Source organism: Hemitrygon akajei, chromosome 13, assembly GCF_048418815.1.
Source record: "Hemitrygon akajei chromosome 13, sHemAka1.3, whole genome shotgun sequence".
In the NCBI taxonomy this organism is placed as follows: domain Eukaryota; kingdom Metazoa; phylum Chordata; class Chondrichthyes; order Myliobatiformes; family Dasyatidae; genus Hemitrygon; species Hemitrygon akajei.
This window is the reverse complement of record NC_133136.1, coordinates 109342817-109356325: the sequence shown is the minus strand read 5'-3', so window position 1 is coordinate 109356325 and position 13509 is coordinate 109342817. Positions and strand designations below refer to the sequence as shown.

Sequence of the window (13509 nt, the reverse complement as noted above, 5' to 3'; positions counted from 1 at the left end):
AATGAATTGGGTGAAATTGTTATGGGAAACAGAGAAATGGCAGAAGAATTTAATGAGTACTTTAGATCCGTTTTCACTAAGGAAGACACAAGCAATTTCCCAGATGTATGGATGGGCCAAGGACATAGGGTAACAGAGGAAATGAAACAGATTGACATTCGGAAGGAAACGGTGATGAGAAGACTGATGGGACTGAAGGCTGACAAATCCCCAGGTCCAGATGGTCTGCACCCTAGGATACTAAAGGAGGTGGCCCTGGAAATTGTGGATGCATTGGTAATCATTTTCCAATGTTCCTTAGATTCAGGATCAGTTCCTGAGGATTGGAGAATGGCTAATGTTATCCCACTTTTTAAGAAAGGAGGGAGGGAGAAAACAGAGAACTATCGACCTGTCAGCCTGACATCGGTGGTGGGGAAGATGCTAGAGTCCATTATTAAGGATGAAATAGTGGCATATCTAGATAGCAGTGATAGGATTGGGCCGAGCCAGCATGGATTTACCAAGGGTAAAACATGCTTGACTAATCTGTTGGAGTTTTTCGAGGATGTAACCAGGAAGTTAGACGGGGGAGATCCAGTGGATGTAGTGTACCTCGATTTTCAGAAGGCATTTGATAAGGTCCCACATAGAAGATTGGTGGGTAAAATCAAAGCTCAGGGCATCGGGGGGAAGGCATTGACATGGATAGAAAACTGGCTGGCAGATAGAAAGCAAAGGGTAGCGGTGAATGGGTGTTTCTCGGAATGGCAGGTGGTGACTAGTGGGGTGCCACAGGGCTCGGTATTGGGACCACAGCTGTTTACAATTTACGTTAATGATTTGGATGAAGGCATAGAAAATAACATCAGCAAATTTGCTGATGATACTAAGCTGGGTGGCAGTGTGACATGTGATGAGGATGTTAGGAGAATTCAGGGTGACTTGGATAGGCTGGGTGAGTGGGCAGATACTTGGCAGATGGCGTTTAATGTGAATAAGTGTGAGGATATCCACTTTGGGAGTAAGAACAGGAAGGCAGATTATTATCTGAACAGTGTAGAGTTGGGTAAGGGAGTAATACAAAGAGATCTCGGAGTCCTTGTTCATCAGTCACTGAAGGTGAATGAGCAAGTGCAGCAGGTAGTGAAAAAGGTCTCCAGGGTTAAGGAAGGATATCCTGGCTGTAGAAGAAGTGCAGTGTAGATTCACGAGGTTAATTCCTGGGATGTCTGGACTGTCTTACGCAGAGAGGTTAGAGAGACTGGGCTTGTACACGCTGGAATTAAGGAGATTGAGAGGGGATCTGATTGAAACATATAAGATTATTAAGGGATTGGACAAGATAGAGGCAGGAAATATGTTCCAGATGCTGGGAGAGTCCAGTACCAGAGGGCATGGTTTGAGAATAAGGGGTAGGTCATTTAGGACAGAGTTAAGGAAAAACTTCTTCTCCCAGAGAGTTGTGGGGGTCTGGAATGCACTGCCTCAGAAGGTAGTGGAGGCCAATTCTCTGGATGCTTTCAAGAAGGAGCTAGATAGGTATCTTATGGATAGGGGAATCAAGGGATATGGGGACAAGGCAGGAACCGGGTATTGATAGGAATTGATCAGCCATGATCTCAAAATGGTGGTGCAGGCTCGAAGGGCCGAATGGTCTACTTCTGCACCTATTGTCTATTGTCTTTTATCTACTGAGTTACCCTAATTAATTCAGTTTAATTAGTAAAAACAAATAGGCTTAACTTCCTTTTTCATTTGCATCTTCAGGCCACGAATCCCCAAATCAGTTTTGAATTCCAGACTCATGACAGATCCAATCACAAACAAGAGAAAATGTGCAGATGCTGGAAATCCCAGCAACTCAGCAGGCCAGGCAGCATCTAGGAAAAGAGTACAGTTGACGTTTCAGGCCGAAAACCTTTGGCAGGACTGGGGGTTTTGGCCCGAAACATCAACTGTACTCTTTTCCTAGATACTGCCTGGCCTGCTGAGTTCCCCCAGCATTTTGTGCGTGTTGCTCATGATAGACCTACCTAGGTCTAGGAATTACTAAAGTGGGAGGAACTAAACATGCAGAAAATACTGGTAGAATACAGCAGGCTAGGCAGCATCTATAGGGAGAAGCGCTGTCGACGTTTCGGGCCGAGACCCTTCGTCAGGACTAACCGAAAGGAAAGATAGTAAGAGATTTGAAATGACTACTTTCAAATCTCTTACTATCTTTCCTTTTGGTTAGTCCTGACAAGGGGTCTCGGCCCGAAACGTCGACAGCGCTTCTCCCTATAGATGCTGCCTAGCCTGCTGTATTCTACCAGTATTGTGTGTGTGTTGTTTGAATTTCCAGCATCTGCAGATTTCCTCGTGTTGGAACTAAACATGGGCAGTTTGTCACGTTTCATCTCCACTGAGCTGCGCACGAACTGCAGGCAACAACATAAGTCTGTGTGTTTTAATCCAGTGGTGTTTCATCAGGAGTAAATGTCTTTCAAAAAAAAAAATGGATGAGAGGGATGGTGAATTTTGCAGATTGGGAGCACAATTTCGGAGGAGCTGAAAATGATGGAAAGTCAAGAAGAAAGTAGGAAAAGTACGTTTTGAATTGGACAAGAACGGACTTGACAGCACCATGGATCAAGTCAACACCCACCGTGCTTGGGTTAGCTCACAAGCTGGTTACCTTTGGAATGAAAAGCATATAAGATTGGAAGTTAGGGGGTCATGTGGACCATAGGGACTCCAATCATCCTGGTTCAAAGTAAAATCAGCAATCATGGATGTTAAAGGATTAGTCTGAGCATGAAGTAGTCAATGGTTTGTGAACCTGAAATTCAACTAAACTTCCGGTAAGATGGCGACGAGTATACATGCAGCAGCTTCTTGGGGGCCAATCAAAGGTGCTTTTTCTTTTGTTAAATGTGTTTTTGTACAGAGTGAGACTATTCTTGACTCCAATAACTATGTGTACAGCAGTCCACCACATCAGTGAGCTGCTCAATGCTCGGAGTACCCGGCCGAGGTGTTGTAAGAGCCGACTGTTGGTTCAGAGAAGGTGAGTCAGCCCAGTTGGCCGAGAAAGTCACGTCGAGCCGGGCTGTTGGGCCTCAGGAAAAGATGACCTGGGTGCAGACCATGCTGCTGCCTGCTACTCGGAGGCACCGGAGTTGGTGCCATCAAGTTGGCGCGAAGGCAGCATGCAGTGAAACCACCAGTGACTGTCTTGGATGTTTACTTTGCAATCGCAAGACCCTGTTGGACATTGTTTGGTGGCGAGACGGGCAGCGAGGCAGCAGCGTCGCCTTGAGGACTTGACCTCAGTCCGAGGGCTTGTGTGGCATCTGAACTCAGTTGGCAGTGTCCTCTCCCAATGGTTCTGCCCAAGTGTTGGATCGGCGGAATTACAGGCTGGACTGCTGGGAACCATCAATTTGTGGGATGTGTTGCTCAGGGTCATGGACTAAAAATACATTTTCTTACGTGACTTTTTTTTTGTTCCTTCCTTTCTCATCATTTTGAATGCGCATGCATGTTTTTGCACCTTGGCCCAAGAGAAACACTGTCTCATTCAGCTGTTATCCATGTGTGGTTTGAACGACTAGTAAACTTGATTTGATAGGTCATCATAATACACATATGCTCAAGCTAAGCTCACATTGATGGATGACAGGATTGAGACTGAAGAATCAGATGATCTTAATACATAGAGAACAAAGACTAGATTCACAGCAGATGTGATGCAGCCACAACAGGAGGAATAGCTAAGACTTGGGGAACTATCTGCAGTAACATAGGCAAGGAGGAACAAGCTTATTTTGTAGCACATTAGAGAAGATTGTGCACGCTGGTATGATCTGTCACAAAAAATGATTCGGCGAGACTGAAAAGATGAAACATGCACATGGCAGAGAGGCTCAGATCGTCCACGTTCAGAAATCGCAACGGTTCAGCTTCTGACTCACCGGTGACATTTGTTGTGCTCCCTTTCAGCTCCTCAGAGCCCTGGCTCCTGCACTACCTTCAAGCTTACCTGGTTCAAAGGAATGTTTTTTATAATACTGCTTAACATCCCAGAAAAGGGGAATGAAAGTATGCTGTGATATTAGTAACAATTCCATTCAATCATGTGGAAGATTTGCTAGTTCAGCAAAGTCCTGAGCATGCTGAATTATCACATTTTTACTGTATTGTGCCCTCAGATATGTCTGCTTAGTTCTGCAGCTCAGAGAGAATGATTAGGGTGACCCGAATGATCAGCATGAATTTTGAAGTTAAATGCTTGGCAAAGAAGAGCATGACCGGACAACATTTGAATGTGTTTTATTTTGATTAAGGACACGAGGCAAACTCGCTTGAATGGACTGGGAATGGGAATTATTTGCAACCTCATACGAGTCAGGGGCAGGAAGAGAGGTTGATAGGCTAGGAGGTTGAGTTGGATACAGTTACCAGACTTTAACCTGGGGGTCAGAGTTAATCAAAAAAAACCTGACAGATTTGTATATTAAAAGTTACCTTGTCGATAATCCAGGTCAGAAGAAGTAAGAGAAGGGCTCTCGCTTGATGCACTATATGTGTCACTATGACAAGGTGAACGTACCTCTGCAGCTTCTTTAAAACATGAAAAAGGATGCCAACATTACGTGACTGGAGCAAAATGCAAACAATGATTTGTAACACCTCCCACCCCAACCACCACCAAATCCATCAAAACAAGTTAATCAAAATAAGTTAATTACTGTTATATGGAATTTTATGAACAACCATGCTGGTTCATTTCCCTTTACAGCTTACTTCCTTTGTGACATTGGCAAACTTAGCAAACGTACTATTGGTGTTTTTTCACGACATACAGGTTGAGCCCCGCCCCCATCCAAAATCCAATTTTTTTTTTTTGAGTGCTGACATGACACCACAAATGGAAAAGACGCTGGGAAGGTTCCTGGGTGATATGCAGGTCTCTGCACATCACAGGTGCTTCTGAGAAGTGACCTCACATATGTAACGAACAGAAATTAATAAGAAACAGAAAAACATGAAAAAATGAAGATCTTAATCGTGCACTGAAAAAGTGGATTCATAGGCTTTGGAGTGAACATATGCCACTTAACAATATGCTGATCGTGGAACAAACAAAGCTCTATCATGACCAATTGAAAATTTAAGGTAATTGCAAATATTCAGCAGGCTGGTTGCAGAAATTTTTAAAAAGGCAAGGCTTTCATTTTTTAAAGATAAACCATTTGCTGATCATAAAGCAGTAGAAAATTCATTGAGTATGCAAAAATCATCACTGATGAAAACTTAACACCAGAAATAGTCTATTGTATCTTCATTATATTAATGGTACGTAATAACTTTTATGTTATGTATGCATTATGAACAAAGACTGCTTATCAGTGGTGCAAAAATTCAGAGTCAGAAATGATGCCAATCCTAAGCTATCACACTTCCAAAAACCAAAATCTGATAAACTTCCGGCCCCAAAAATTTTGGATAAGGGGTGGTGGCTACTGTTAGTCTCACGAGACCATGGATCTGCACCTGGAAAGTCTGTTGGGAGTATCCTCTCCAGGGCACAGGCCTGGGCAAGGTTGTATGGAAGACCGTTGGTTGCCCATGCTGCAAGTCTCCCCTCTCCACGACACCGATGTTGTCCAAGGGAAGGGCAAAGGCCGGTACAGCTTGGCACCAGTGTCATCGCAGGAGTTGCCAGAACGAGGTTGAAGGCAACGTCGGACTGCCTTAGGGACTCCAGCTCTGGATTTGTCCTCAGGGTTTTACTCCCGAAGCCTTTCCCACAAGTGGGTATGGCCGCAAGGCAGCGGAGGTTTGAAATCAGTTTTCCCTCTCTTAGATGGACTGCCTTCCCAAGCTGACAAACTCCAAAGATAAGGGGTTTTCAATCTGTATTTATACAAATTTAAGCCACCATAGTGCCCCACTTTTAACACCTTACCAACCAGACAGATGTCCATTTATACCTAATTGATTATTTCCTGTTAGCCTGCTAATACTATATCCATGCCAAACTGTTACCTTTTATACTACCAGCTTTTATTTTTTCCAATAATTTTTGTTGTAACATCTTACACTTTTTGTCAATCTAAACAGTATACTAACAGTATAAACAACTTCCTCAAAGAATTCCAAAGTTATAGATCACTGCCCCTTAATATAGAAACGTTTGATCATCCCTACTTTTTGAGGTTTTCCAGATTTTCTTTTGTACAAGAAGAATATCCTAACTTCTGTATTAACCAGCCACTCTTATCCAATTGACTGCCTTCTGTATTCTCTGACCAGAGGAGGTAGCTTCTTCCTATCTATGCTACTGGATTCTTTAACCTTTAACCTCAATTAGATCATCCCTTAATCTACTACATTCAGTTGAATACAAGTCTATTTTATGCAACTTGTACTCTATTAATTCAAATCTTTGATCATCCATCAATGCTACATCAAGGCTAATATTTCCCTCCCAGAGGAACACTGTCAAGAACTAAATGGAATATTCTTGTTACTAAATGAAACCATAATATTCAGATCTTTATATATTCACACGAGATAAAGGTCAACATGTTATATTCGGATTTTAATCAATATTTGTATCTAGATTTTAATTATTTCTGTACTTGATCTCTTTGCTGCACTAAAGTTTTCACCTTCTTATCACCAGTACCATAAAATTGTTTGATTTATGCCTATTCTGTGGGAATAAAGGCTTCCTTGAGATAGTATTTTCAATACTCAAGTAGTCTTAAATTCAAATTGAGGCTCACAATGGAGGAAAGCAGCAGAGGTATACCTAATTAAAATTCTGATTTACTTACAATGACAGCAACACATCAACTCTGAACCCAAATCTGCCCACATTATCTGAGCAAATATTGCAATGCATAATAATTGAGTTCTTATCAAATAATTAAAGCAGAACCAGTTCAATTATTTTGGTTGCAAACATCATGGCTTCCTGCTTAATACAACTTAAAAAGACTGGAACAATGTCATAAACTAGCAGTAAACAAGAAAAGATTCCGTAGTGATTGATCCCACCTGGATCTATTAGGAATGTTCTTGTATGTTGCAGCAGCTAACATACAGTATTTTGTTTCCTTCAAAATACCTATTATTTTAAAAAGTGAATAATTAATTAGAAATATAAGATTCAACTTCCACTTCCCATCATCATCAATTGATTATCTATCTTTACATTCGAGACATGAATTGAATAAGAATCCTTGCATGACAAATCGGGCGAGATCAGTGCACACACTCAGTGCAACGACGCAAGCAGCATATGCCCCAGAAAGACATGAAGGCTTTGCACATAACTGGAAATAAAGCAAAGTGAGCTCACATAATAGATACATTGTTCTAGCAAGTTATTGACTTGAAATAGACTTTTCATCATGTCAGTTCTTAGCATCAGGTTTGAACTGATGCCAAAGAACAGCTATTTTGGCTAGATGGCATATTTGGGCATTATCTCCCTAATTAAAAATTCTTTTTTTTCTGTTTTTAGGTACACAAAAAAGTCACATTAAAGACAATACTGTTGGCATAGATTTATAAAGTACTTTTTTAGAAAAATACTTTCATTTCTTTGATCTTTAAATTAAGTGACATTATATTTAATGTTTAATATCCAGATTTGAATGCAGAATCCATTAGCAAAATTAGCTTTGAGAATGGTAGGAGTATGAATGGGGTAGTGAGGGGGACTTCACCAAACCTACGAGTACAACTTGTGCCATTGGACAACCATCAAAGACACATCTTGATTTTTTTCCCCCAAGTATTGGGGAATCAACAAAACCGCCCAAAATCTACAAATGTATCAAAGAAATAAGAATTTGAAATATCATTTTATTGTAAAATTCCATGGAACTTCATATTTCAAACTATTTCACTTTCATGTACAAAGTATTTGCCTTATTTATAATAAAGGGATTTAAATTGAGTTTAATATTAAGGACATGAGCATGATAAATAGTAGCTACCTTTTTGCATCATACACCCAAATTAGTAACAGTGCAAAAAAAAAATTCATATTGAAACTAAAACTGCTTCTGCTAAGTAATGCTTACAGTTTCTGTACTTCTATTCTAGTTGAATGCTATCGATTGCCTTCATTGGCTGGGCAAATCCTTCATTAACTGTGTCCTTCTTTCTTCCTGCTCCCAAAAGACCTGCCGTGTCTCCATAGGCTCTATTCTCTTGCATGTTGCTGCTTAATTTCACTGCAAAGATCATATTCTAATTATACCTAACGAAATTTATTCTCTTGGTGAAATGAAGGCCTGAGGCTCAGTGTCCATTTTAGATCCCCCCCCCTTCACGCTTTTTTTGTGTATAGATGAAATCCCAAAATGTCATTGATTAATGTGATGTCTGGATGTTACTTTTCAAATTTGGCACAAAGGATATTCTATACTCTTGCTACCATTGACACTATCAAGAGCTGTTCAACATTTAATTCCATTTTCCTTTCAGCAAATCAAATGTAACCTAAAGTTCTCTTGGCTCTTTCCTCTTTATCTTGTTCCCTTGTATCTGTGATTTGAATTTCTACTCCTCTGTTAGTGAAACTTCAGTCAGCAGAAGCAGAATCTCCTGTTTAAAAGAACCCTTTGAATTTTATCTCTGATGTACGTTTGTTTAACTTTCTCGGCTTTAAGGTGGGCAAAATCCTAGTTTACTTTGTCTGTCCATATAATGACAATCTCTCACCTGAAAGGCTCTGCTGCATTCTATCAAAGACCCAGAGGTTAAAGGGCAGAAGCAATGTTGATACAAAATTAGCTATGAAGCAGAAACCAGTGAATGGCAGATATTAACAGGAGTTACGACCAAGGGTCATTATTTTGTCCACAACTCTAAGAAACAATTCGATAGAGGAATAATTTTTAAAATTTCAAATTAGAAAAATATTGGGAAATGTTGAAAGAGCGTGAAAAAGATGAAATGCAAAAATATACAAGGTTGAAATCTAATGCAAGGTATACACTATTAAAGTAGGACTTGGAAAACCATACAAAAGCACCGAGAAACTTAGGCAGGTTAGCACAAATTTTTTGAGCTTCTGCGACAAATTGACAGATCTGCTGATAAACTAAATAGGATGCATTGTATCATAAATGGCGTCACACTCTACCAAGTTATATAGCAAACCCAAACTGGAAAATGTGTTCAATTCTAAGCATTACACTGTAGATAGGAAGTCAAGATCCTGGTTAGAATATAGCAGAGACTTTCCAAAATGTTACCAAGGCTGAGATATTTCCATTATATAGACAGACAAAGAAAACTTGGATTTTGCCCACCTTCAAGCTGAGAACGTTAAAGAAAGGAAACGATAAAATTCAGTAGGTTATTGATAGCAGGAGTTTCTACTTCTGCTGACTGAAACTTCAGTAATCAAGGTGCAGAACTTCAAATCCAAGAGGAAAAGAACAAAATAATTGAGAAAGAGCAGACAGGAGAACTTTAAGTTAAATCTGATGCGCATTTATTTTCAGTGGCATTGTCAGTGATAGCAAGGGCATAGAATGTTTTCTCAGCCAAGTTCTGAATCTCACTGCTACTAGCCTAGGGTTATAGTACACAGCAAAACAGAACCAGTAAAAGGGGGTGAAAGCCTGTATGATCTCATCTTTGCTAACCTTCCCAAGCAGATACAAAAACCCATGTCTAAACTGAAAGGTGTAATCATCAACCAGTCAAATGTAACACTTACCCAACAGGCTGGTATATGTCTAGGGGAAAAAGGGATCCAGCCACACACCAACCCCGCCTCCCGTACACGCAGGTGCTGTGAGAATCGAGTTTATGCCTCGCGCTCCCGCCGGCAGTATCAAACTCACAACAAATACCGTTATGAAATACACTTTAAAGAGTTTACTAAAATTAAAAGAGTATTAGGCAGTACAATATATATATATATACACACACAAGAAAAAAACAAAAGGCGCCAACTTATCAAAGTTCAGTCAGTTTAGTGCACATCGGTGGAGCTCATCCAGCGAACCATTCGACTCCTCGTTGGTCGTCCTCCAGAAACTCCCACTTCGGACTCCCCGGTGGTCTCCCGAGCGCACGTCCTCCTTCCTCGGCGTCTCCCTCCGGACTCTCCAAGCCCGCGCAACCCCCCCCCCCCCAAGTTCCCAGCCTCACAAAACACAATAACATTCCCCATTGATTAACAAATGAATACAATTACCATATCAGCCATTCTAAAGCGAAACAACGGCAAGAGAAACTTTTAACAGACAAAGAAGCATTCCTACTCGTAACAAACCAAAGAAGCCTTTTAGTAATATACACAGAACATTGTACATTCTCTCCCCACCAGCAAATGTCATGCCCTCATTGCATTACTAGAGTTCCCCAAAGCTTCTTGCAACACCCAAAACCCAACCCAGGTGCAGAAAGCAGTGACATAACTACCCAGAGCAGTAGAAATCACACTCGGTTCTCCGGGTACCACATATGTCAACCGCTCTGGGGGGGGCGCCTAATCCTCTGAGATCTCCATACCCCTTCTGCCCCACTGGGCTCCCTCTCCACCTGCGAACCCACTGTCTCGGACACCCCAGGTCTTCCTGACAGACCCTCACCCCCTTCCTCACGGGGGTCCTCCCTCACCTGAGATCTCTCCGGCTCACGCTCAGGCTCCATCCTCTCTCCCACCACTGTTGGCTGCCTCTCCATCTGGCCCTCAAGACCTTCCCTCCTCTCACCCAATTCAGTATGGGAAGGGCCAGGAGCCTCCTCTCCGGGTACTGGAGCACCAGCGAATGGGAACAGGGGCCACTCATCTGAGTCGTCCTCTTCCGAATCAGTAGCCATTTCCGGGCGAGGGACCCGTCCCCGCTCTTCAGCAGCAGGCTCTTCCCTTTCTCCGCGCCCTCGCAGAGTCCTTGTACTAGGCGTAACCTCCCACTCTGGCTCCATATCCACCTGCACCGCTTGACCCAGCGGCAGCAGGTGATTCCGATGGAGTACCTTGATAGGCCCTTTCCCATCCTCAGGTTTCACCCGGTAAACTGGCAGATTCGGCATCTGGCTCTCTATTACATAGGGGCTGGCCGCCCATCGATCTGCCAACTTGTGCTTACCAGGGAGTCCCAAATTCCGTAAAAGGACCCGGTCGCCCGGCAATAATTGAACAAACTTCACCTTTCGATCATACCGCATCTTATTCCTCTGATTTTGTTTGGTACAATGTCCTGTGTATGTTACTAAAAAGGGCTTCTTTGGTTTGTTACGAGTAGGAATGTTTCTTTGTCTGTTAAAAGTTTCTCTTGCCGTTGTTTCACTTTAGAATGGCTGATATGGTAATTGTATTCATTTGTTAATCAATGGGGAATGTTATTGTGTTTTGTGAGGCTGGGAACTTGGGGGGGGGGGGGGTTGCGCGGGCTTGGAGAGTCCGGAGGGAGACGCCGAGGAAGGAGGACGTGCGCTCGGGAGACCACCGGGGAGTCCGAAGTGGGAGTTTCGGGAGGACGACCACCAAGGAGTCGAATGGTTCGCTGGATGAGCTCCACCGATGTGCACTAAACTGACTGAACTTTGATAAGTTGGCGCCTTTTGTTTTTTTCTTGTATATATATATTGTACTGCCTAATACTCTTTTAATTTTAGTAAACTCTTTAAAGTGTATTTCATAACGGTATTTGTTGTGAGTTTGATACTGCCGGCGGGGGGCGCGAGGCATAAACTCGATTCTCACAGCACCTGCGTGTACGGGAGGCGGGGTTGGTGTGTGGCTGGATCCCTTTTTCCCCTAGACATATACCAGCCTGTTGGGTAAGTGTTACATTTGTGGGGTGCTCGCCCGGGATTGGATTGTCAGGGGGCTGTGGAATCGCGCAGGTAGTGAGGGTAATGGAGAGAGAGAAAATTGTTCACTGGTGCCGATTTGAAGGTGTACCGGCACAGTACGCATGCGTAGTGAGCGGAGTGGATTTTCGAGTCTCGGGAGACACGGTAGTGCGGGGGTTAAGTTTGGTGAAGGGTATGGGGCAGGTAGAATTGGTAGCTAGACGGTGTGGTAAAGAAATGGAGTCTCGCTGGGTGTTGGTTAGTACGAGTGCTGACGTCAGGACGGTGGAACTGCCGGCGATGGTCAGTGTGGGGGCTCCACACCCTCTCCAAGGATGAGGCTGAGGAGACATTGGAGGAGGAGCTAGAGCTAGAGGAAAACCCCGGAGAGGTGGCAGGCACTAGCAAAGGGAGGAGGGAGGAGGGAGTCGTGACTAGGCCCCACTCCCCAGGTAGGGTGGAAGCTTCCGAGCTGGCAGCCGCACTTAACTCCCTGGTGGGAGTGGCCGAGAGGCCACGGCTGAAGCTGGGGGTGTTCTCCGGAGCCAAGCCTACTCCGGACGGGGAGGTGGACTATGAGACCTGGATCGAGCATACGTCCTTGATGTTAGAGGAGTGGCCAGGCTCGGAGGAGGAGAAGCGGCAGCGATTGGTGGGAAGTTTGAAGGGTTTAGCAGCCAAAACAGTTCGGGAGTTGAAAGCGGAGAAGCCTGGGGCCTCAGTGGAGGAATGTATAGAAGTTTTGGAGGGAGCGTTTGGGTTGTCAGGGGAACCCTGGCTGCTTTTAGCAGAGTTCCCGCGCCTGGAACAACGGAGAGGGGAAAAGCTCTCCGAGTACATATTTAGGATGGAGGGGATGCTCTCGGGGCTGCGGCGCCGGGGGGTAGTGAAGGCACCGGACGTGGCTAGCGTGAGGATGAGTCAGTTATTCAGTGGCTCTCTGGAGGAGGACAAGGTGGCGTGGACTATTAGGCAGGCTTATAGGAAAGGCTCCCCTCCATCGTTCGGGCAATTGATTAGAGAGGTGCGGGAGGAAGAGAGAGCGTTGGGGCGGAAAAGGGGCGCAGGCCTAAGGGAGCGATCCTCAGTGATACAGGAAGTGGTGGCTGGGTGGAGGAATGACAACCCACTGAGGGGTAGAGAATCCCCTCTGGAGGGGAGGGACAGGGGAGGTACCCACTCTCAGGGGCGACCAGTGCCGTGGGTTGGGAGTGGGAGTCGTCCTGGGAGAGGAGGGGCGGCAGGCAGCGTGTGCTTTAACTGTGGGAAAGAGGGGCATTTCAGGCGGGACTGTGGGCGGCCGAGGGTGTGCTATAGCTGTGGAGAGGAGGGACACTTTAGGTGGGATTGTGAGAGACAAGGAGTTCCGCGGAGGACAAGCCTCCCTGCGACTAAGAAGGGGGAGGTGTCGGGAAACTTAGGAGAGGCTCAGTGAGGGAACGGACTGGAGCCTCTGGAGGAACACATTCCCAGAGATCAGCCAGGGGACCACCGGGTGCCCACCCCTCTATTCCAGATGGGCTGGTAGGACCCCGTGCCAGTGTGGGTCTACGGATAGAGGGAGTTTACGCAAAAGCCGTTCTGGATACGGGATCGCAGGTGACCTTATTGTACACAGATATCCACCATCAGGTTCTGTGACACTACCACAATGCTAAAAGAGATGGATTCATAACAGACATCCCATTTCAGGAGGTCTTCATC

At 44.2% G+C, this 13509-nt stretch overlaps 1 protein-coding gene across 2 annotated transcripts in view; it reads right to left on the bottom strand.

The window, feature by feature from the left end:
• ptpn13 (protein tyrosine phosphatase non-receptor type 13) overlaps positions 1–13509 on the bottom strand; it is a 294978-nt gene that overhangs the window by 161974 nt on the left and 119495 nt on the right. For both annotated transcript variants that reach the window (XM_073065248.1, XM_073065249.1), the window contains exon 8: positions 4492–4587. In XM_073065248.1, the coding sequence (XP_072921349.1) occupies positions 4492–4587 (96 nt within the window). The remainder of the gene's footprint in view (positions 1–4491; positions 4588–13509) is intronic.